At 32.9% G+C, this 24,505-nt stretch overlaps 2 protein-coding genes across 5 annotated transcripts in view; both read right to left on the reverse strand.

The window, feature by feature from the left end:
- Positions 1-16,269, reverse strand: part of LOC124375195 (nuclear exosome regulator NRDE2) — a 50,718-nt gene extending 34,449 nt beyond the window's left edge. For 3 of the 4 annotated variants that reach the window (XM_046833305.1, XM_046833306.1, XM_046833303.1), the window contains exons 1-6: positions 16,159-16,269; positions 15,697-15,824; positions 11,797-11,965; positions 5,373-5,513; positions 4,535-4,668; positions 2,080-2,189 (exon numbers count right to left, since the gene is read on the reverse strand). In XM_046833305.1, the coding sequence (XP_046689261.1) occupies positions 2,080-2,189; positions 4,535-4,668; positions 5,373-5,513; positions 11,797-11,965; positions 15,697-15,796 (654 nt within the window). In that variant the 5' untranslated portion in view covers positions 15,797-15,824; positions 16,159-16,269. The other variant, XM_046833304.1, reaches the window with a different exon arrangement.
- A 5,702-nt stretch (positions 16,270-21,971) lies between these two features.
- Positions 21,972-23,805, reverse strand: LOC124353800. The gene is made up of 2 exons (XM_046803802.1): positions 23,528-23,805; positions 21,972-22,123 (listed from the first exon to the last, which is right to left on the reverse strand). The coding sequence occupies exons 1-2, from the start codon at positions 23,739-23,741 to the stop codon at positions 21,972-21,974; spliced, it is 366 nt and encodes a 121-aa protein (XP_046659758.1). The 5' UTR covers positions 23,742-23,805.
- Positions 23,806-24,505: the final 700 nt, after the last annotated feature.

A 24,505-nucleotide genomic window follows, 5' to 3' on the forward strand; every position in this document is an offset into this window, starting at 1 on the left:
AAGACCGGAATTATTCAATTCATCTCCAGTGATTTAAAGGCCTAAAAGAAATAACAGACCATTTAACCCTTTGTACTGAAAAGTTTCTTGAGTGCTAGCTGGTTCTGACAACCTCCCTGACAGGGAACACAATTCTTATCTCGAGCTAAGAGCCTTCCCCGGAAGTGTATATCCAACAGTGACTCTAAGTTTCCTTTCTCCTCTTAGTTAGGTTACCATTTGCCCTAATGATTTACCAATGACCCTAATGGGTTAAGGTAGTCAATTTGGAGATGTTGTAGCCTAGCAGCTACCGGTAAACAGAGTATATTTTTACAGAAGTTTCTCAAAGTTCTTCTTTTATATTTCCTTATTTATTTCTTATGTTCATTCTTGGTATTTGGATAAATATACCATTCACCTGTCCTTTTTGCCCATTTTAAGTTTCACTATTTATTTTTTTCTGTTTCTAGCCACTTTGTTCAAAAAGTCATGTGTTCCTTAAGCCTATTGCTTCTAAAGAGAGCAATTTTTCTTATAGGACTTTATTATTATATTTTCTACCATTTGAGCTGACCTTTCAAGTTCTATTTCATTTTTCTAATAGAGTTATATCTCTAGGAACTCTTTTGCTAGGGACTCACTGTATCCCCTCCAGTTAGTTGTTTTAAAACACTATAGGCTAACTTTGTCTTTATTATCATCTCCAAATTAAACTTAACAAACTGATGAACCGACAATAAGGTCTCCTGCGAGACATGGCACCTGACTAAATTTATACCGTATAGGCCTTTAGAGTGATAGCTAACTTCTCATGTCTTACCTTTGTAATGAAAGTTAATTCTGATCCTTTATTGCCTAATTCGAGGTTGTGCCTACAGATACATTCTCAGTTCCTCACTTCACTGGATTAGGTTAAAACAGATAAAATATTTGTTCTCAACAGATAAAGTGAATAATTGAAATTCTCAAAGCACCATACAAGAGGTCCATGTTAATGCCATTTTCCATCAGTAATGTGTTGATAAATTACAGAAAAAGGTCATATGACTAAACATTATAATATAGTCTATTTGTTTACTAGGTTCTTCATTTTGAGTTCCTCTCGTTGCTAACACTGATATCCAAAAGACCAACAAGACAAAAATTAGGACTCCCAATTGACCGATTTTTACCACTTTCAATATCAATGTAGAGGTTCACATCAAATATCAATCCCCTAGAGGACATCGTCTGACTGTTATTGTGTGTACAGACAGACAAAAATTGGATTTCATTATCAGCGATTGGCTTCGCTAAATGCTCAGCTAATAAATAAATATGTATTCTGCAAATCAAAAACGTAGAAAATGCATCTTTATATATAGTCTAATCATATTGGATTGAAAAATATGCCATAATAAGAGTCTGTGTCAAATGAACAGAGTGTACAGAGTGTCTCACGTAGCCAGTGTTGATTTGGGCATCTTCTAATAGAAATTAATAGTTGGAAATACTAGTGCATTTAGTGGGACCAAAAATCAAAATATGGAGATGAGTTTATATTCTGTTCGTATTAGAGACCCATTTTAACATAAATAAAACATAAATTTGGGAATATCATACCTTAAATGATATTCTACTTAGTATATTTACGAGTAAAGACTAAATAATACCAATTTTTGTAAGTTGCTTGTAAAAATTGTAAGTGTTTGAGAATTTTATTTCAATACCAGTCATTTAACGAATTAAAACTCATATACTGCCGTTTATATACAAATCAGAGTGACGCACAAATTTGCGCAACCACCAAGTGGAAACTTTGAATACAGACAGCCACTAACCGTGGCCCGTGGAGCTGAGGGGAGAACTATCTGTAATTTCACCTGAGCTAAGTGATACATCAGCAGCAAGAGTATCACACTTAGTGCCCTGACGAGGCCAATAGGTTAAATGTTTAACCTGTGTATGGACATAATCCAACTTTACTCTTTTTTACATATATCCTATTAAAATTACACTATCACCTTAGGGTAGATAAGACTGGTTCTTAGCAGGTAAGAAAACATTTTTATAGTACCACAATTTCACAAATGTACCGGCACCTGCTTGCACACTCACTTGGAACTGGATATACTGCAACCAGACATCCACATCTGTGGGGTTGTTGGCCAGTTTTCTGTTGAAGTCCTCAGTGGTTCGAGTTAGATCCTCTTCTTTAGCTCCAGCATCTACATAAAAACATCTTTTAAATTTCATCAATCTATCTTGTATCAAATATAAATGTAAACTACCATTGAGAGAAAAAGTGTATTTTTTTCATTTAAACCACTCACAACACACAAACTGCACTGATTACAAGAAAATACCAAGGAGAGATGTAGTGTAGAAATATTAGTTCAAAATAATGTTAAGTTGCATTTTCTGGAAATTCTAGAAAATAGAATTTTACAAGCATTTTATGGTTTTGGAGATATTGCACACTTAATGTAAAGACTGTGTGTAGTCTGTTCTAATTCAGTATTTTTTCCTGGTCAGTAATATGCTGGAAAACAATGTAAATGGGTTACATTAAACCCTAAATACTACATATGATTTACTGGATATTTTTATTATTCATCTGATAAAAGACACAATCAAAGATTAGCATGTATAATGAAGGCACTGAAAGGAAGTGAGATAAACCTAAATGTAGAAATAATAAAAAATTGTACTGTAAAAATTGATAAAAACTGCTTATGATCCTGACAAAACAATAGTGCATGATAGAATCAAAGAATCAGTCTGAATTGCAACATTTTGTTGGAAGCTGTAAACTGTCTTCGAAGTTTACTACACATTTGGCACAAAAAATATCTTTATTGAAAATGTTACTTTTAAATGAGATAATTTAAACAGTACAGTCATTGTACAGTCATCTGTGCAACTGAAAGTATTTGATTTTAGATATATAAGGGATGATATGAGTAATCGACTAGTGCTGGCTCCATTCAAAAAAATGTAGACCCCGTTACAGACTTCTCATTTTCCAGATTCATCTTTACCTGATCATCTACAAACTTCTGCACCTCTTAACGAACTTAAGTGTTTAAACAGCCTATGAATATCTACTACTAATCTTTGCTGGGTTGTACATTGTTGAAGAAGACATGCAGATAGTGAGATAAAAAAATCTGTGCTTAGAAAGAGCCTACACAAGAATAAACTGTGGGTTTCTGATAGCTTTTGGAGTCCTTCGTTCCCCAGAGGTTCTGAATGCCTTATCTCCACTAATGTCAATTGATTGTAGAATCAAGCACAGGGAACCTTGTTCTGCCATCATCTGTTTGTTGCTAGAGGTTTTATCTACTTAAGATTTGTACACAGACAATTAATGTGTTAGCTAAGCAATTTAAATTATTTCATAAAAATCCTTACACAGTATTTGCCTCATCAAAGTAGATTCTTGTCGGTGAGAATGAAAAGTATCTACACATTGTATAAATTAATACTGTTCTTGAAATGTACCTCATGCACATTTATAAGAATAAATTATTACTGATCCTAGTGGGATTCACTTCTGGCTGGTTTATACCCGCCATTTGAACCTATAATGGGTACAGCAAAACCTATATGTCATTTAAACCTGGGTAATCCAATGAAGGTCCAGGAGCAGCACACCAATAATTGAACATTTTGAGATTAGAGTAAAAAAGACTGGTCAGTACTGTGAAGAATTATAATGGTGTGTGGGAGGCTTCCTTAATGTTTAAGGGAGTACTGTCCCCTGCTCGCTTAGGCTGGAATAGAGCTGGTCTTCCCTTTTTCCAAACTAACATCATTGAGATAGTGCCCTTAATGGGATCTCAACATGATCCCCTAACCTCAACCTTACCCTTTTGATTATTTTGTCACTTCGGAAGCAGCGCAAAGAACCATAAGTACAATGAGGGATTTCCTCATCTTCTTATCCTAATCGAAAAAAAAAAAACAAAAATGAAAATCTATTATTGGCACACCATTTATATGATCCATTAATAAAGTGATTTTGGGCATGGACCAGTACTTATAACTATTCACAAATTATTTGCATTGAATTTAAGTATTTTAGACTTTAAGAATAAAATATTAAATAAAAGACTTGTAGTAAAATAATAAGAGATACGTGTTATGAGAGAAAGGAGAATATGAGTTGTAGTAAAATGTAGTTGCATATGAAACTTGTAGTCACAATAGTAAGACTACAAGTCATTCTCTTTCCCAACCCCAAACCTGTATCAACAACTGAGATCCAAGTAAATAGGTTGTAAATGTAACAAAACTTTAAACTGTAAATTACATATGAAATTAATGTTACATTAATATGTTATGATTCTATCTGATATGTAACATTTTAATTTACTTGAATTAAAAACCAGCAAAGCTATGAAGAGTAATGCAGGGTCTTTTAAACTGACTATGTCTCAATAATTAATTGTATTTCATTTGACAATATTTCCAACAAATATTTTCTCGAGAAAACCTACCGACTGTAATAAAACTGAATTGTTACTGTGCAGAGCTTTATTACCTCTACCTCTACTGATTAATTACATACCATCATTGTAGTCAATGGATTTATTATCATCCTTTCTAGAGACAAGAATGAAATAACGCCTGACTTTTCTTTCTTTCTTGAACTTTTCCTTCATATATCTGTACCTCTTAAAGTAACGGCTATGTTTGTCATACCTAAAATACAAAAAATAACATTAACAAACAGTTCCCCAAGACTTGTCCAATTTGGTAGCATAAGTGTAATTTACAATAAAAATTGTCCTGTTTGTTTAGAAGACCAATGAAAATTATTCATTCTTATGTGCAATGGTAATGGTGTCAATTCAACATGTTAATTGATAAATTACTTTTTTAGTTTTATAGTTGATTTCTCCTATAATTGAATACGTTTTCATTGGTCTACTGCTAGTAAATAACACAATTTTATAAATTTGCAAGTATTACAATGTTTGTATTTATGGAGTTATCAATCGTTTTTTATAAAGTGAAATGCTGAAATATTAAAAGGCATGTAATGAAAGAAGTCCACTTTATATGTATACACACACAATATTAAAAAAAATATATATATACATACATAAATACCTTAGACTAAACATTTCAAATCTTTCTGACCACAGAATTACTTTGCATGTTTAGGTTATGTAAAATGTTTTAATATGAAATACATTAACTTGATTAATTCTCTTATGTTATTATTCACAGTTCTTATGGAATTAGAATACTATTAATCTATTATCTCTTTAAATTATAAGTGACTTTGTTATTTAATTTGTAATTTTTAGAATAGTCATATGGAAATATGATATCATTATGATAGATAACTTTCTTAATTGTTTTGTAAACCTGGACAACAACAAAAGAATTCTTTGTCTTACTTTGGAACAGCCGGACGATGAAGAGTGTCCACTAAAAAGTTTCCTCTTTCTTGCTTCTTATCTTCATAAAATGGATCATTTTCAAGAATATTTGGTTGAATATTTCCTAAGTGACTCTTTTTGTTTATTTTTCTTTTATGCCTGAAAAATTCAAAGAAATTAATAACATGTTATAACAACAACGCAATGATCCATCATCCCATTAAAATTTCTATGTCTGTTTAACAATATTTTACACAACAGTCAAAATAGTTACAACTTGCTCCTATAAATAAAAATATATATATATATATATATATATATATATATATATATATATATATATACATTTTTTAATAATTTTATTTCAGAGCTTAGTAGTATAAATACACTAAACGATTAAACATTACATTTGGCAAAAAAACAAAGTATTAGACATCATTAATCCATGCTTTATAAAATATTTTCAGTATATATAAATTGGCTGGTATGAGATTCTAACAGCCTGCATTAACCATTCTATGAGGATGTATAAAGTGGCTACAAAACAGAAATACACTAAAATGTATTTCTTACATAAAGGTATGCTATTTTATTTTGTACACCATTTTATGTTATGTTTAGATGTTTTTGACCTGCCTTAGCTTTATAAAATTTCATCTTTGATCATTGATTTGATGTACATAAATAAAAACAGTGTTACAATATTTTGCCATTGCTTTTAGTTGTGTCATGTGAGTTATATTATTTAATTTTAACCCATTAGCATGCTATGATGATTGTTAACTGCCGGAAATAGCAGTGCTACAATCATTTCAGTAAAGCTATTGCGGGAGCTGCGGTCTTCTGTTTTAGCGTATGTTGGACAAGAGCTCCCTTGCTTCTGTGTCAGCCAGATAAAGTAGCTAGGGTGAATAGAGATTATGTGCTGAAACATTAGTGGTTATGTAAATGAAATCAAATCATATCAGTATATTTAGTGAATTTCACAGTACATCTCAAGTGAATTCCACTGATCAGGATAATGTTAAATTACTTACACAGTTTTTTAGTAATAGAAAGTTATTTCATTTTACTTGTTATAGTTCATTTTAAGACTAAGTAACTACTGTATTTTTTTACAAGTAAAGCTACATATTCTGTTATATTTCAATTTAAATCCAGTTGAATCCAGGAAAGTTATTTCTTTAATTTAGTTGTGATTTCTTCCTCTGACACTGCTTCGGTAGAGTCTGGAGTATGTAGACAGCTTAAGACAGTCAGCAGTAATTTGGTGATTTCCTCAGATACTGCTTCGGTAGAGTCTGGAGAATGTAGACAGCTTAAGACAGTCAGCAGTAATTTGGTGATTTCCTCAGATACCACTTCGGTGGAGTCTGGAGTATGTAGGCAGCTTAAGACAGTCAGCAGTAATTTGGTGATTTCCTCTGATACCGCTTCGGTAGAGTCTGGAGTATGTAGGCAGCTTAAGACAGTCAGCAGTAATTTGGTGATTTCCTCAGATACCACTTCGGTGGAGTCTGGAGTATGTAGGCAGCTTAAGACAGTCAGCAGTAATTTGGTGATTTCCTCAGATACTGCTTCTGTAGAGTCTGGAGAATGTAGACAGCTTAAGACAGTCAGCAGTAATTTGGTGATTTCCTCAGATACCACTTCGGTGGAGTCTGGAGTATGTAGACAGCTTAAGACAGTCAGCAGTAATTTGGTGATTTCCTCAGATACCACTTCGGTAGAGTCTGAAGTATGTAGACAGCTTAAGACAGTCAGCAGTAATTTGGTGATTTCCTCTGATACTGCTTCGGCAGAGTCGGAAGCCCGTAGGTAGCTTAAGTCAGAGTCATTAATTAGGTTACTTCATTTGAGGTATTACAAAATGGCTACCAGTTATAAAGCGAATATAAATTTAGGTGTCTAAATTAAAGTTTGTTAGAGTTATTTACTTATTGTGTAAATTTAAAAAAAATTAGTTTCACAAATGAACATATAAATGGCCTACTTTGTATTTTTTGATAGTATTATTAGATATGGTTTTATAATTTGGGGTAATTGTTCAGGTATTGTTAAAGTGCTAATAAAAATTATTCTTTTTAATTATTCATAATATTGTAAACTTCATCTGTAATTTTAAAATTAATCTGTGTTATAGCTAAATCTACAATTATTGGGACATTGTGATGAGATTGACTATTTATAATATTAGGGTATTTTATCACAATATAACCCCTTAGTTTATAAGTATTTTAGTTAAGTACTTTTTATGACACTATTTGATGTATACAAAATGTATATTAAATGAATAAAGAGATTTTCAATTCAATCCAAAAGAAGGCTGTGAAAATTTTAGCGGATGCACCTGTGTTGATCATTGTAAACCTTTGTAAATATTGGTGTTTAAACTTTTATAAATCTGTATATTTATAAAGTATTAGTAAATGTAAGGAAAACATGATATATATTTTAAAAAGAAATTATATTTATCACTACGACACAAGGAATAAAGATAAGTTAAATGTAGATTAAGTAAAACCATGAATTACCATGTGACTTTGGGCATTACAGTGTAGAATCTATTACTTTTTGCTGTTCAAATTTTACCATGCCAGATTTTGAGTAATAAATTGTATTGGTGGCAAAAAATAGACCTTTCTATTATATAAATAAATTTTTTAGCTGTGAGATTGATTAGAAGGATTTTAAACTTTGGAATAGGCTAGTAATTTAAGCTTTAATATTTGATGAAGCCTATTGTAATTTTATTCCAAATTATTAACGGCCAATTAATTGTTTATTGTCTATTGTCATAACTGATCAGCTAGAGGAACGAAAACATGCCTTTAGCTTTGCTACTTAACTACACCAAGGCCTTTGATTGCTTGTACAAACTAAAATTCTGAATTAAAATATCAATGCTGTGCTTCAAAGACACAAAAAAAAGTGGGTAGCATGTTATATCCAGGGATGTAGCCATAGTTGAAGTTCAAGTACCAGAAAAAGATCCATATATACAGATTCAAGCCATTGTTGGTGAAAAGAGGTGTACCACAAGGATCTGTCTTGGGCCCCTTTCTATTTGTATTATTTACAATTGATTTCCAAAGTTTTGTTGGCAAGAACAACTTAAAGACCATCATGTACGTATATGACCCTACTCTTTTTCAGGCAAACGAAAGTGCTTTAGTTCTGAAATCGCAAATTTTATCTTCAACAAACAAAGCTATTCAGTACTGCCAACAGAATGACTTTATTAAAATCCATCGAAAACTACTTACATTAAATTTAGTAGGAGGAGGAATGATGAAATTTCAGAAATCTCAAGCACTCAACAAGAGAAACAAGCTAAGTTACTAGGCACATCTGTAGACAGCGACATAACTTGAACTTTCCACATAAATAATCTGTGTAAAACACTAAGTTCAGGAATCTTTGTTGTCACAAGAATGAAGTGAACTGCAGGATGGGAGGTAGCAAAAACAGTTTATTTTGCACTTGGTGGTATGAATTTGAAAAAGAACTTCAAGATTGGCTTCAAAACCACCCATGTCAACAATGAGGGGATTATATAAACAATCAAAATAATTTTTTGAAGCAATATTCATGAAGAAACTTTTGTTTATAATAACTGACACCATTATTATATTCTGACTAGCTCTTACCCGCGGCTTTGCACGCAATTTTTAGAACCGAAGTCCTTAGAATTGAAGTCCTTTTATAAAACATTATAAAAAGCAATTATGATGTAATATGATGGGAGTCCTACAAACATTTCAAAACGTAAGTAGGCATACATCAGGTAGATATTATTAACCCTTTTAGTGCCGCGACCTTGAACGCCTTCCTGGCCAGGCCAGGCCAATCTGAGCAAAAATGTAAGTGTTTAGTTAAAAAATTATAAAAAATCCATTTTTTGTGATAGACTCATAGAATTTTTTTTTTGTGTGTTCTATGATAAATGTTGCATAACTGTGTTTGTTAGTTATTGTAAAAAAACTTGTACTAAATATTTATAATCTTAAAAAAAAATAAACAAAATAAAAAGAATTTTTGCCTTTGAGTCCAAAAATGATAACTGTAGAATTTTTATTGATTAAAACAATTAAAACATTTGCAAAGTACATCTAAAACTGAACAAAATCAGTACATAATATATTATTTTCAAGCAACAAAAATTTTTTTTGGGAAAACAAAAATACCTTACAACGCGTACCAAACGCAAATCTAAGGTCTAATCAGGACAGTAATGCAAACCATTGTACCCACTATAAGAAACAGTAAAAACAATGTAATAGTATATACTAAATTCTTATTTGATTACCTAAACCTATTTTGTAACCATAGTAATTATTGTAAATAATAAAATAATAATTATAAATAATAAAAGTATTGTTGTAACATACCTTATGTATAATTGTCAATCCAGCTTTAGTGAGTTCAAGTTTCTTGAAAATTGCATATTATACATAATGTTGTTTACACTAAATAACTATTTACATTATTTACACAAAGCTAATGTCATTAATTTTTGCACTGATGGGTAGGGATACACAGTAGTGTCTGACACATCCAAATCATAGCCTATAGGTTAGGTCGCCTATACCTCTTTCTTGGTAAGATATTGCAAACACCACTAGGACCTGCTGTAGGCCTAGGTGACATATCAATATCATCGTCTACATCTACATCTAGAGTGGGATTTTCAACCAAGATACTACTTTGTGCAGGCGTACCATCATACCTTACACTTTGGTCAGCAACCGACGTTTTCATTGTAGTTTTCAACTCCCCACCACTTCCAACTTCTTCTAAAAGGGCTCTCAATAAACCAGAGTCATCACAATTAACTTTATTTCGTTCCATTTCGAAATAAAAATAAACGAAACTAAGGTTCAAACTCACAGCACAAACAGAACGCAACACCACTCAACGCAATGTAAACTAAGAACCAATTCGAATTCGACTATGTATACAATGAATAGATCTAAATAAAATAGATATTGAACATCAAACATCGATCGATCTGAATACTCGGTTATCTTAGGAAGACGTCTGCATCAATATTAGCCAGTTATTACAATATCAGAGTACTAAAATAAATCAAATACTAATCGTCACGCTCCGTGACGACGGCATTTTTCGCACCGATACCCGTCGTCACGGAGCGTGAGCGGCACTAAAAGGGTTAAGTTCATGGTAAATAGTATCAGAGTTTAACTTAATTATTATATCATGTTTGGCACGTATAGGAGCCAAACATGATTAATTATATACATAACGTCACAGCTGAATCTGCCTTGTAATCCCGATCAAGAAAACACAAATCTCGGATCACACAGGTCTCGGAAACTTACTTTGGTCAAAAAGCGTATATTTCCAGTCCTTGTCATATATTTCAGGTCTAAGATATTTCCAGTACCATAGTAGAGTTTCCCTTGTTGTTCTGACGAAGAAAAAATATATATACTTATATAGGACCGAGATGCCTACTTCGGTTAAAAAGTGCCTACTTAAGACCATTTAAATTCACTTACCTACTATGTCACAGGTTAGCTTGCCATATTGCCTCGATTAAAATACTATATACGTTCGATTATATAGTTCTCGGAAACCTATTTTGGTCAAAATCGTGTTGGCATAGTTGAGTTTGCTAGGACTGAAAAGCCTATTACGACCTAGGGGGAAGTCCTACCTACTTCTTATGTACTTCCGGTATAAGGGGGAAATCCTCATTAAGGTTATGCAACATTCCAAAATAATCTTTATTAAAGTTTTGCGTTACACTTGTTTTTTGGACTGTACCCAGGGAAAGAATGAATCGTTAAGGTATGTTAGTATTCATTTCTCTGTTTTTCCGTAAGCCATTGTTAAAATGTAATATCATAATGTCAAGGAAGCCCACCAGTTTAAAGTAACTTAGGTGAAAACATTCATAACTTTGTTCATTAAGGTTAGTTTTATAACAGTATTTAATGCATTAGATGATTTTAATTCATCACTGGCGCAGCGCAATCTGGAGTAAAATTTAAATATTAATGTTTTATTTACTATCTGCATTACACTACCGAGCATGCACTGTTTACTTATTATTGACAAAATTCAAATGTAAACAGATGTTTCAGAAAGTTTGTCGAACTATAGCTGTCAACAGCTGTCAAAATACGTTTCGTTCTTATCATAACATTACAATGTAAACAAACTAATTTTTCAATTTTAATTCGACTTTATTTGGTAAAATGAATGTGTTATGGGTGGTAAAAAGCACTCTAAAAGTTAATTCAGACCAAAAGCTATACCTGTTCCAAATTTCAGCACAATCCGTAGAGCAGTTTCAGCGTGATTCGAGGACAAACCTCCGAACATCCAAATATCCAAACATTCAAACTTTTGAAATTTATAATATTAGTGGGATTCTAACATTAAAAATACTAATATTATTAATATTAATACTAACCTGTACGATTTATCTTTTTTGTCTCGTTTCTTTTTTTTCTTATAACGGCTATCAGAACGTTCACATTTTTTTTCTATTTCTTTACCCTTATTTTCTTCATCATGACTACTTCCAATGTTATCCTTTGGTTCTGCTGGTGTGTAACTGCTGTTATTCAACCACGACCGTTCTACAAGCAATAAAATTATTTCATACATATATCAACTTACGACAGTGGTTCCCAACAGGTGGTCCACGGGCTATGCCTTAAGGGTCCACAAGATGTTTCTGAGAAATTAAAATATTTTACATTTAACTTCACTTTAGCCATTATTGTATTATAGTACTAGTGTAAGTTCAGCAGGTTACTCATCATTAGAGTCAACTAGCACTAGCTCAATCTAGTGGCAATGTTAGGAACTACATCTATGAAGTTGTATTTTTGTCAATTTCCACTAGAGATCATGCATTTGGCATGTCTGTCAACAACAGCTGGCCACAACAATGTGCATGTATTTAATAACACAACATTTAATTTGTTAGGCAAGGTTTTTCAAGTGACAATGGATCGTTGGTTAAAAAGGAGATTGTTAAAACGTGATAGACCTATTGACGAAGAGGATGAGGAGTTATTTGATGTGAATGTTCAATTTGATAAATCATTGTTTGGTGAACTTGTGAAAATTAGAAAATACAACAGCGATTATTTGAAGATTGGTTTTAAGTATACTGGATCTGAACATGAACCTAAACCTCAATGTGTGATTTGCTATGAAAGTTTTTCTAATGAGTGTATGAAAGCCTGCAAAACTTCATCAGCATTTAGAAACAAAGCTCAAATCATCAAAAAAGGTTATTTCAACATATTCTGGTACAAATGTAAATGAAAATGCTTCTTATGAGGTATCACAACTTGTTGCAAAATATGGTATAAATCATACAATTGCAGAAAAAACTTCTATTATCATCAAAGGTAATTCTTGGAAAAAATCACTAGGAGGTTATGATGTATACAGCTACTAAGCTAGTAGCAAATTATATCATATTTACCTTCATTTAAAAATATATCTAATAACCTTATTTCTAAGACACTGAATATTTATATGAAATATTGTAATGCTATCAGAAAATTGGTGTATGTTATTGTAAATTTTGATTGTTTTGAATCTAGGCTTACAAGGTAACAATGTAGACATTTTCAAAGTTTAAAGCCCAGATCACGCCATCACGCTGATCTTAAGATTTACCTAAATTAGCATCATCTGCATGTTTTATGTGTTTTGAACTAAACAATTTTCCTGACCATTGAGGAAGCAGACGGGCAACATTGCTTGTATACAGACACAGAATAAACAATAAAAAAGTTAAATACTATTTACAAAACCATTATATTTTGTTACTGTGATTATCTATTTAGACTTTTTGATGAAAATTCGATCAAAATGTGTCATTTAATAAGTGAAAAACATTTATTGCAAAACTTACGATGTATTAGAAGTTCGTCGTATTCGCTACTATTACCGACTTCCGATATGACGGAAGTTGGTCTCCAAAGGGTTTAAATCATGCCAAATACCCCCACCTATTCTCCCAATTTACTACCTTTAACTTCCATCAGCTTCCAAATCAAAACAAATTAATTTTGTGTCAAAATATTAGTACACAATGTCATTTTCCCAAAAAAGGCTTAACATGTTGAATGGGTTTTTGTTATTATTTGGCGTTACCAGTACTGCTGAGAGCAGTGCACCAACTAGCTTTAAACTAACTAAACTACATTGACATATAAAATAATTTTAGGGTATAGGAGATTGTGTGTACTTTTTTTAGTATTGAACATATTAACCCTTTCAGGGCCAGGACCAAATATGAGATGTTGCAAAATTTTTTCACATATCTATCCCCTTGTGACTAGTCAAAAGTGCCAGGCTAAAATTGGCGATTTTGCAGTCTCTTAGATTAAAATTTATAACTTTTCATAAACATTAGAGAATGACCTAAAAGTTGCACCAAATTACTCGTATAGATATATACTATCAACAAAAAAATATAAAGATGTAGTTTTAAGTAATTTTAAAATTAAAAAAAAATAATGTTTTAATGGATTACATAAAAAAAATTTAATTTTTTAATTGTTTTCGTAAATAACTAAAAAAAGGAAAAATAATTTTAGTGTAGAAAGCTATGTTATTATATTGTACATTTATAAAGGAACAACCATACAAAATTTTGTGTTATTTCTCTCATAAATAAATTTTTTATGACACATTTTGTATAAATACGCATAATTGTACTTCGCAACAAGTGATAAAGCAACTGACTCTTAACTGCAAGAAACTTAAAATAAATATTCACATTACGGATGTACCGGTAAACAGATGATTGTAGGATCCATAAGCAGTTTCAATACAGTTAAAAACACTATTTACCAAGAAATATTTACACAATTTTATTTGAAATTTATTTACACTTTTTCTATTTACAAATATGCTACTTACAATTTCACTCCCGTGAGATCGCAAATTGTCAGTCATTGTAACTACTACACACAATAGCTAAGCAGGTAACACTACTAATATTTACAACCACAAAATAAAATAATGAAGAAGAATCCAGCATACAATGGTACGATTGCACTAAAGCATAAAGAATTAACAACAATAGATCGAGTCACCTGATAATGTCACGTGACAATTACGAAATAAAAATGCATAGACCTCCAAAATAAAAATTATATTCATATTAAATATCTACAAATATACCAGGGAATAAAAAAACATAAAACTTTAATCATTTGATGTCGTATTTTTTAAAGAAAATTACGAATATCAAGGCGGCAATATATTGCCGCCTGGCGCTTGTCGTGTATGTCACCGACGGCAATATATTGCCGCCTGGCACTTTTCAGACACGATCTATGGCGGCAATATATTGCCGCCTGGCCCGGAAAGGGTTAACCTGTTGAGTCCCGGGTTATGGCAGCACAGGGGCATCTGCTGGCCCGGGTTTTTTCTGGCACTTGGTTACTACTTTGCATTATAGTTATTTTTTGCATCTGCATAATCATATACTCATAAGTTTTATTTTTATGTTTATTTATTTCATATTATTGATATTTCTAAATTCAAATATACATATTTAAATTTATATATATATATATATATATATATATTTTTTTTTTATTCCAAGTGTAAGTTGGTTTGGGGTTAGGCCTACATTCAGTTCCTTCATTACCAGTAAAGTCATTTCTGGGATTATAATTTTGAACTACCTCGTTTATTACCAAGTCAACACTATCCAAAGTAGGCTTATTTGGACGATCATTAGAATAAAAAGTATCACCTGATGGTCCTGGTACTGGTTCATCGAGATAACCTAAATCGTGGTTCAAGTCTGCATCACGAACTAGTTCACTAAAAATAAAATCACCACTTCTTACACGACTGAAAATATCCACATCACTTTCGTCGTCACTATCAGATAGTTCACTAAACTCACTGCCCAATAATTCATTAATATCTTGATCAAACAACTCATGCTTACGCGAAGCCATAATTATTGTGTACAAACAACAGCAACCGGCTGAAACGCCTCGACGTTTAGAGTAAAAACAGGCTGCCAAGTATCGTAGCGCGAAACAAAATATACCTCACGAGAAAGCCAGTGTTCTCCCGAGTAACCCGGTATATTGAACGTCATTTAATTTAGCGAATTGAGTTGAAGAAAACGCAAAAATAAAACGCTCTGCGCGCGCGGCCGCAACAGTACGGCAACGGGCAACGACTGCACACTTGCCTCAGTCGCAACTGTGCGGCTACGGGATCCAACAGGTTAATATACAAATTAGTAAGTAAAGGGCTTGCAATTATACCCAAATATAATAGGCTAATGCAGAAAGGTATAGGGGATTAGTTCACTCACCTTGGCCTTCACTGGTAATTGGTAAGATATTACCAAGTTCCTTGTTCTCCTCATTTCTCCCCTCAGATAAAATTTCACTGTAGGCGGGAAATAATGACATAATATAGTAAATTTGTTTTTTTTCAGATCTGTAACAAAACAATTGCCATATAACTAATACAGTAAAATGTCAAAGGTTTACACATAAATTATGCAGCTAAATGTTTAATTAGCCTATATAGACATAATATTTTTCATTTTGCAAACATCTAGCAGCTATTAATACAAGGTCTGTAATAATGTAATGTCAATAAGTAGGTTAATAACCTCTTACCTTGATTACAATTAACTATTCTGTAGTTATCTACTTAGAGCGAATAATCATGTCCAAAATATATTTCCTAAAACATGTAATTTGTTTTCAAACTGGACTACAATGTCAACGGTAATTATAGATAAACCCGTGTAACATAATATACTAACCTTACTACTGCCAAACAAAAGTGATCTGCAGCTCTTCAGACTTCACTTCAGAGCTGCCAGCCGTCAGCTAGCCTACGCCTGTTTACGAGAACTTAACGGACCAAAACAACTTTTTTCTTCTTTTTGCCTGTTGGCTGGCCTTTATAAACTTGTATGGCGGCCATGTTGTACATTTGTTATAACTTCATTCTATATAATTTAATGTTATTTGCCGAATTTCCTTTTTAAACATGAACCTTGTGGTTGCCTGTACAAATAATAAAGTTAAGATCTCCCACATTTTTAGACCAACATAGTTACAAAGTGAATCACAACTACATTAAGCTAATACCTACCCGTTAAACTAAGAACATTTTAGTTAGTCTTTGCATTTTCCAAGCCTTGTTTATTTATTTTTTTAATTTACTGTATTGCTATTAGACTCTCAGATGTTTATTTGGTTTTGTTTGTTTTTTATGAAATTTTTGTAGAGAAAAAACATACCCTAGAACCATGATTTCTAACCTGTTTAGTGTAATTTTATGGTTAGTTAAGAGAAGGAAAATCTAAGAATTTCTGTTTTATTGGATTTTAGGATAGGGGTTTTGATGTTCTTCTCTGCCCGGTGTCCGTCAGGCATAACCTAATCCGAAAGGAAGGACAACGGAAAAAGAACCTAGGCCATTTAGGAAACAAACATGTATTCTAAGTGTTCCAAACCCTAATCAAATTTACATGGTTCTATTTACTATTTTGTAATATTCATTTATTTCTTTATAAATTTGAATGTCTGCTTTTCAGATCGATAAGTATAATTTTCGAATTCTGTAGATTGGCTCTTTGTATCTTGATTGATTTACTTTTTTGTAGCTAAGTTGTCTGGCATGAGAGTACTTGGGACATTCCAGCAAACAATCGTCTCTATCTTAGCCATTGTGCAGTTTAGGCATAGTGGAGTGAAATATCTTTTTATTCTGTATAGACATGCATTTACATTGCCATGACCCAGCCTCAATCTACTGATGATTTCCCACCTGCTAAAATTACATGATTTAAACCATGGGTATTTTGTAAAGTGGCTCTGTATCTGTTTAAACCACCCAACTTTTGAGGATTGCTATAAGAGGTTTGTAAATTGTAGACCATATCTTTTTTTTCTGGAAGGCTTTAAAATCATCAATAGGCACTGGCAGGTATTGTGATTCCACTCCATCATTAGCTGCTTCCTTTGCTAATTTGTCCACTCTCTCACTATACTGGATTCCTATATGTCCAGGTATCCACTGAATATATATTATTTTCTGTGTTTCCACCAACAGTTTAAAAATCATCATAGTAATACTACTTTCTTTATGTCATTTACTGCAGTTTTCTAATGCCATGATAGCTGATAAAGAGTCAGTGCATATAACTATGCTGATTTAATTTAAAGGCAGAACAAACTCAATTGCTAAATATATTGCATATATTTCTGCAGAGTAACTCGACATATGCTGGCTTAGCTTAAATTTGCGTTCTATTTGGAGTGATGGAATATAAACGGCAGCTCCAACCTTTCAATTGCATTTTGAACCATCTGTGAAAACTGCCAAACAATCTTTATATACCCTTTATGCCCTGATGAATTACAGCCGTATTACAGGTATTTTTACTGTAACTTTCATTATCTATTAATGTATTAATACTACATTTGGATTGGTTAATAAAATTGGACGGTCCAAATCCCAGTGGTTTGGTATTTTAAGTTTATGGTCAAAGTAATTATGATCCACTTCACCAATATTATGTATGGCTTTTATATACAGGGGGATTTTCTTATTCTTCCAATAACGTGACATGCTGATTAATGCTGAGTGGGGATGAGTCTATGTGAGTAACACGCTACGAATTGAGCTCCGTTAATTTGTGTTTGTTTGCCGGGAAATACTGAAGTACTGTGATAAATTTTAGGTCAATTTGTAGTGTTAAAAGGTAAGTTCATTGTGATCTACATAAAAATAGTTGTTTTGAATTTATATCCTGTTTTTTGCAATTTTAACTTTGTCAGAGCTTGTTCATCATCGGTCTGCAATGCCAGGTGGTTCCAAGATCGTGACGCGTGGAGCGCTTAAGTGCGATAACGACGCTTCAGCAGACGACACTGTACCGCAACCGGCTACTCTACAGTCAGTCGACGATAAACTAAACGCAATTATGAAGCTGTTACAGAGTAATACTAATGACATCAGAGAAATGAAGACTGAACAGAGAGAACTCGGTACGTCAATTGAGTTATGTCATAGTAACATAATTGAGTTAAAGGACTTAATTAAAACTCAAGATACGAAAATTTACGAGTGTAACAATGAAGTTCAGCGTTTATCCAACGAGAATGTCCATTTGCGAGGCAAGGTTAATTTTTTAGCAACGGAAATAAGAGCTTTAGAACAATATTCTTACAGGAATAACTTAGTAATCTATGGAGTTCCGGAAGAAAAAAACGAAAATATCCACAATGTTATGAGAAGATTGTCTACTGCTATTCAGTTTCCTGACTGGTCAACCAACATCGTGGATGCTGTGCACAGAATGGGGAAGGAGAACAACGACGGTCCAAGACCCATTGTAGTAAAATTTCAGCAGACTTGACAGGGATGAATTCCTGAGGAAAAGGAAGGTAAGACGTCAACTCAAGGCCACTTACTTAGGCTTCAGCAGCGAGAACTCCGTATATATTAATGAGTCGCTAACTTCATCTACTAAAGATCTTCTCAAGCTCACCAAGATCAAGACTAAGGAGAAAAATTACACCCAGGTGTGGACCTCCAACTGTTCGATTTTTGTTCGCAAGGAGAAGGGAAAAGGCGAATTTATCAAAATACTTTCAGTGTGATCTGGGCAAGATGTAAAACTGTAAGTAAGTGTATTAAATATTTGCCTGAATGTTACGCTCAATTATTTTTCACACATTTGCGTTTCTTATTTTTATCCTTCCATTGTTTAATTATTCTGTTACTTTGTTGAAAACTATTACATTTAAACTCTTACTATTTAACTTATTTGTTTTTTATTCAGAGTCTATTTATTATTTATTCAGAGTCTATTTGGTATTTAATTATAGTCTGTTTACCTGTTTTAGAATATGCATGTACGTATACGAGTATGTGTGTGTGTATGCATGTATATATGTATGTATGGGTATGTATGTGTGTATATTTATAGTTATTTATGCACACTATTACTTTGTTAGTCATTCTGAGTTTATTTATCTATTACAATAGAGCATTCATATATTTATCTATTTATAATTTGTTGAAACACTTGTTGTTATTAACTTATGTCATGCTGTGTAATTATATTTGAATTATTAGTGCTCCAATGATATGCATTGAGTAATTCTAACGACTTCAATATTTATTACCAAAACGTAAAAGGCCTCAGATCTAAAATTAATTTATTTTTAAATAATATTATGGCCAGTAACCACGATATCCTAGCTTTATCAGAAACTAATTTACAATCTGATGTTCATACCAGAGAATTGTTCCCAGATACATTTGATGTGTTTAGAAAGGGCAGAGATTTGGGTGCAACTGGGTTATTTAGTGGAGGAGGTGTTTTATTAGCTGTAAATTCCAATGCAATATTGTGTGAAACAGAATTCATAACCTGGAGTGTAATATATCGAACTGTGAAAATATATGGTTAAAACTGTCTAGCATTACAGATAAATCGTTATATCTATGTGTTGTTTATATTCGGCCTAGAGCTTCTTTAACAACGTATCAAGCTTATTATGACAGTTTACAAATTAATCATTTCATTAATAATAGTTCTTATGTTTTAATCGTAGGAGATTTCAATTTGCAAATATTTGGAATGAATTATAATTTACAACAAGGAGATATCTTATGCAAAGAATTAAATGTGTTTTTAAATACTCAGAGCTTAAGTTTGAAGAATGGAGTTTTAAATTTTCAAAATAAAACTTTAAATTTGATCATGTCAAACATAAGTAATACCGAAGTGACTCGATGTTTAGATCCGCTTGTGTCTGAAGATCCTTATCATCCAGCGATAGAGGTGAGGTCTGTTATCGCTACTCAACAATTTTGCAAGTCAAGGTCTCCTGACCAAACAGGTCATTGTTATCACAAGACAGACTTCCTTCAGTTATATCGTAGTTTGGCAGAAATTAATTGGTCTCAACTCTATAGTATACATGGTGTTAACGATGCGTTAGAATATTGTTATGATAAAGTGTACGGGATTATTAATGAAACTTGCCCTCGTTAAAAGTCAAAAATTGTCGAAGTTCCCTTTCTGGTTTACTAAAAATATTATTTCAAATTTAAAACTAAAAGACAAATTTCACAAAAAATATAAAAAATTTCATGATCAAGAGTACTATATTAGATTTAAAAATTTAAGGTCAATAATTAAGAAAGACGTACAAGTTGCTTATGATAACTTTATTCATAAAACTGAAAATATATTGTTGGAGATAGTAAACAGTTTTGGAAAGTATAAAGAGTAAAAAGTCAGCCAATAAAACTTTATTTGTGATGGAAAATAATGGTGTTCAATTAAATAATGGTAGTTTGATTGTTGATGGCTTTAAAGACTATTTTAGCTAGGTATATAATGATTACCAAGTGGAACCAACGGTGGAGATGGCAATGAAAGAAACTCCTATGACGGGTGGCGATTGTCTGAGTCTGGACCAGGTCACCGACCAGGATGTTAAATTGGCTATTAAAAAGTTGAAATCTAAAACTACTTCAGGACCTGATTTGTTACCTCAGTACATATTCAAAGGCTGTGAAGATATTTTAATCAAACCGTTAAAATTTTTATATAATTTAAGTTTAAAATCAAGCACATTTCCTGAAAAATGGAAATTAACTAAAGTAACGCCTATTTTTAAAAGCGAGAAGGAATACCAAGTACAAAATCATAGACCTGTAGCAGTTTTGTCAACACCTGCTAAAATATTAAACACACCTGCACAAACCTATTAAATTTTACGGATTACGTCTCCTTGGGGTTGAACTCGTTGACCCTGATGCAATATATCTTGATCTGTCCAAGGCATTCGACACAGTGGACCACTTGATTTTATTGAAAAAAAAAAAAAAACTGCACCATTATGGATTGTCAAGTAACTTAATACATTTTTTTCATTCTTATTTAATAAACCGAAAACAGTTTGTATGTTATAAGGGTTATTTGTCATCTAATTTCTTGGTGCAATCTGGGGTACCTCAAGGGTCAAATTTAGGTCCTTGTTTATTCTTAATTACGATTAACGATTTGTGTGACCACGTTAAAACAGTAAAGTCTTTGTTATTTGCCGACGATTTAAAACTTTTTTATTACATTTCTTCAATAAGGGACGCTGAAATACTACAAGCTGATCTGGATAATGTGTATAAATGGGCTAGCCAAAATAAAATGAATTTTAATATCGCAAAGTGCCATGTAATGTCTTTTACCTTATCAAATAGTTCCATAATACACAACTACAATTTAAATGGACAGTCAATTACAAGAGTCAATTTAGTTAAAGACTTGGGCGTTACAATTGATAACGAATTATCGTTCAGTACTCATATAGAAACTTGCGTGAATGCTGCGAGTAGAATGATGGGCTTTATTATGAGACAAGGTGTGAATTTTAGAAACATCGGGTCTTTTATGGTGTTGTAGACTACACATCCTTGGTCAGATCGAGACTTGAAAGCGCCGCCATTGTATGGAATCTTACACATTTAATTTATAATGATATGCTTGAAAGAGTGCAAAATAAGTTTTTGAGATATTTATATTTCAAGTGTTTTAATGTTTACACGTATTTAGTTCCATACAATAAGCTGTTGGAAATGTTTGGGTTGACGAGCCTGGGCCTGAGGAGGCGGGTCTTGGAGCAAGTACATTTGTGGGGCCTGGTCCGGGGTCGGGTGGATGACGCGTACTGTTTGGGGACCCTCAGCTATCGCGTACCGACCTTTAACAGCAGAAACAAGTTTTTGTTCAATTTACCTCACTCACGCACAGTGATGCGATCGTATTTTCCTCTGTTGGGGATGATGAGGGGTTATAACGCAATGCTTTTGGGTGGATCCGACATTGATGTTCACTTTGACAGTTTGAATATCTTTAAAGAGAAATGCATTTCATTAATTTTGTATACCAGTCCTTCATAGTATATTTATCCTTTTACAATTTTTTAAATTCAAACTATATTTATTAAATGTTAATTTATTATTAATTTATTAATTAAAATTCCATTAATTTAGTAAACTAATTTCCTGATATTGTCATTACCATATACTGTATTTGTTATTTATCTGAATGTGTATTATTTATTGTTTATTTATTTATAATAGTGCCTATGTAACGTTTAGAATAATATGTATTTATAGTTATTTTGCTTATAAATATTCCAGTGATATAATGGATATGGGACTTGGACTCAAACCACTTATTTAACATTTTGATTTGTTTGTACTGCTATAATGTAACTGGGTGTATTTCCTGTTTTATAGCATGAAAATAAAATAAAATAAATTAATTAACAGATTGAGATAATTAATGTTATAGTGTGCTGGATGTTCTTGATCATAATACTATTTTGTAGATGACTCTTTCTGCAATGGTAGTACGCCTCATACTTAATGGTAATGTTGAGGTTTCGGTTTGTAGAGCTATGATATAGGTGTAGATTTAAATTGTCCACACATGTAGGTACTGGTCCAGTTACAAAAGTAAAACGTTTCAATAAGAAGAAAAAGGAGGTTGAGCATGTTGATTGCCCAAATGTAGTTACAGTGTATAACAAACACATGGGAGGGGTTGATAAAATCAACTCGATGATTGGAAGATATAGAAACAAAATGAAGACAAGAAAATGGTATCTTCGTTTGTTCTACCATCTCATCGATGTTGCATTGTGTAACAGTTGGTTCCTGTATGTCAGGGCAGCTAAAGCTAAATTCAAAACGACTGTTCTTGGTCTTGCAGATTTCAGAGAGGAAGTTGCCGTAACGATTTGCCAAATGGGAACAAAAACTACTCCTAAGAGAGGACGGCCCACTCAGGACCTGGATTTAGCATTGGTTGCTAAAAAAGAAAGCCAAATGTTGCAAAGATTCCACCAAAAGAAGTAAGGAAAGATGAAGTTGGGCACTGGCAAGAATGGACCTCCGAGCGACAGCGGTGTAAGTTTCCAGGTGCCACAACCAGAGCAGACGTTGTCGCCACTGAAGCAGGAGTCACAGTGAGAGCTGCAGTTGTCACATCCAAAGTCGGAGGCCGGAAGTAGATGCTTTCAGATCAGACATTGATTTTTCTTCGGTGGATGTATTGTTTGAGTTAATTGAGGATTCTACGTCAATGCTGTCATACTTACATTTTAAAAATAATGGCTGAGTAGACTTTTTACTTCTGACAGGATCAATGTCATCCTCATCCTCAGGACAGTAGTCTGGGTCGGCATCCAGATCATCACAGTCTTCACTAAGGTCAGACGGAGGGAAGAGAGCGTCGACTATTTCACCATCACTCAGCAGCCAGCTGTCATCTTCCTCCATGTCTGAAAAAACAAAAATACTGTAAATCCGCATATTCTTGACAGCGATTCTTGATTGTTATAGTATACACTATAATGTTCCATATGTGGCACAACCAACTCTACAGTTTGTCCACGTTGTGCCACATGTGGCACGACTGGTTTCAGAGCCTATCTAGGTTGTGCCATAAATGGAACAACCAGATAAATCTAATTATTGATAATACTCTTACATATCACAAAATAATAGATATTGCTATGGAAACTACTTACTCTGGTGGCAATGAAATGATTTTTCCAGCTGTCTTATGGCGATTCGTCCCTGAGTAACAGTACAACAAGAGATATTTCAGCGTCGAATGCGTTTTATTCAGTTGATGAGTTAATGACAAATCACTAGGGAAAGAACAATTGTTTTGTTTACTCTGTTGCCATAGTTTTAATGTTGACGATTGTAAATAAAGTTAATTAATGTAACATGAGTCGAAATGGATGTTTTTACTTAATACAAATAGGTATAATTTTATTCATATGAGGTATATGACTGACGTATACAATATTTTTTTAATTCGACTGCAATAAAGAAAATCTGAATTTGAATTTCCGATTGGTACTTTGTGATATCAAATCATCTTTTCCGACGAATCATCACGTTTAAAAAAGAGGTCAAGTTTTCTTGTGGCGAAAAAAGAAAAACATCCCTTGAGATAGTATTCAAATTCAAGCTCAGATCACGATAGCGCTCTGTGTGGGTAACATTCCTTATTTCTAAAACAGCGTGTGCGCTTTCTTTGCAGTGCGCTTTTTCCTCGACGCCTT

Source organism: Homalodisca vitripennis, chromosome 1 (assembly GCF_021130785.1).
Source record: "Homalodisca vitripennis isolate AUS2020 chromosome 1, UT_GWSS_2.1, whole genome shotgun sequence".
NCBI lineage: Eukaryota > Metazoa > Arthropoda > Insecta > Hemiptera > Cicadellidae > Homalodisca > Homalodisca vitripennis.

Excerpts from the sequence above, each read along its gene's own strand:
- LOC124353800 (XM_046803802.1), bottom strand. The coding sequence starts at position 23,741 with ATGCGGATTTACAGTATTTTTGTTTTTTCAGACATGGAGGAAGATGAC. Across the intron at positions 22,124-23,527 it reads TCAGCCATTATTTTTAAAAT|GTCGGTACGCGATAGCTGAG; the intron begins GTAAGTATGACA and ends CTGCTGTTAAAG.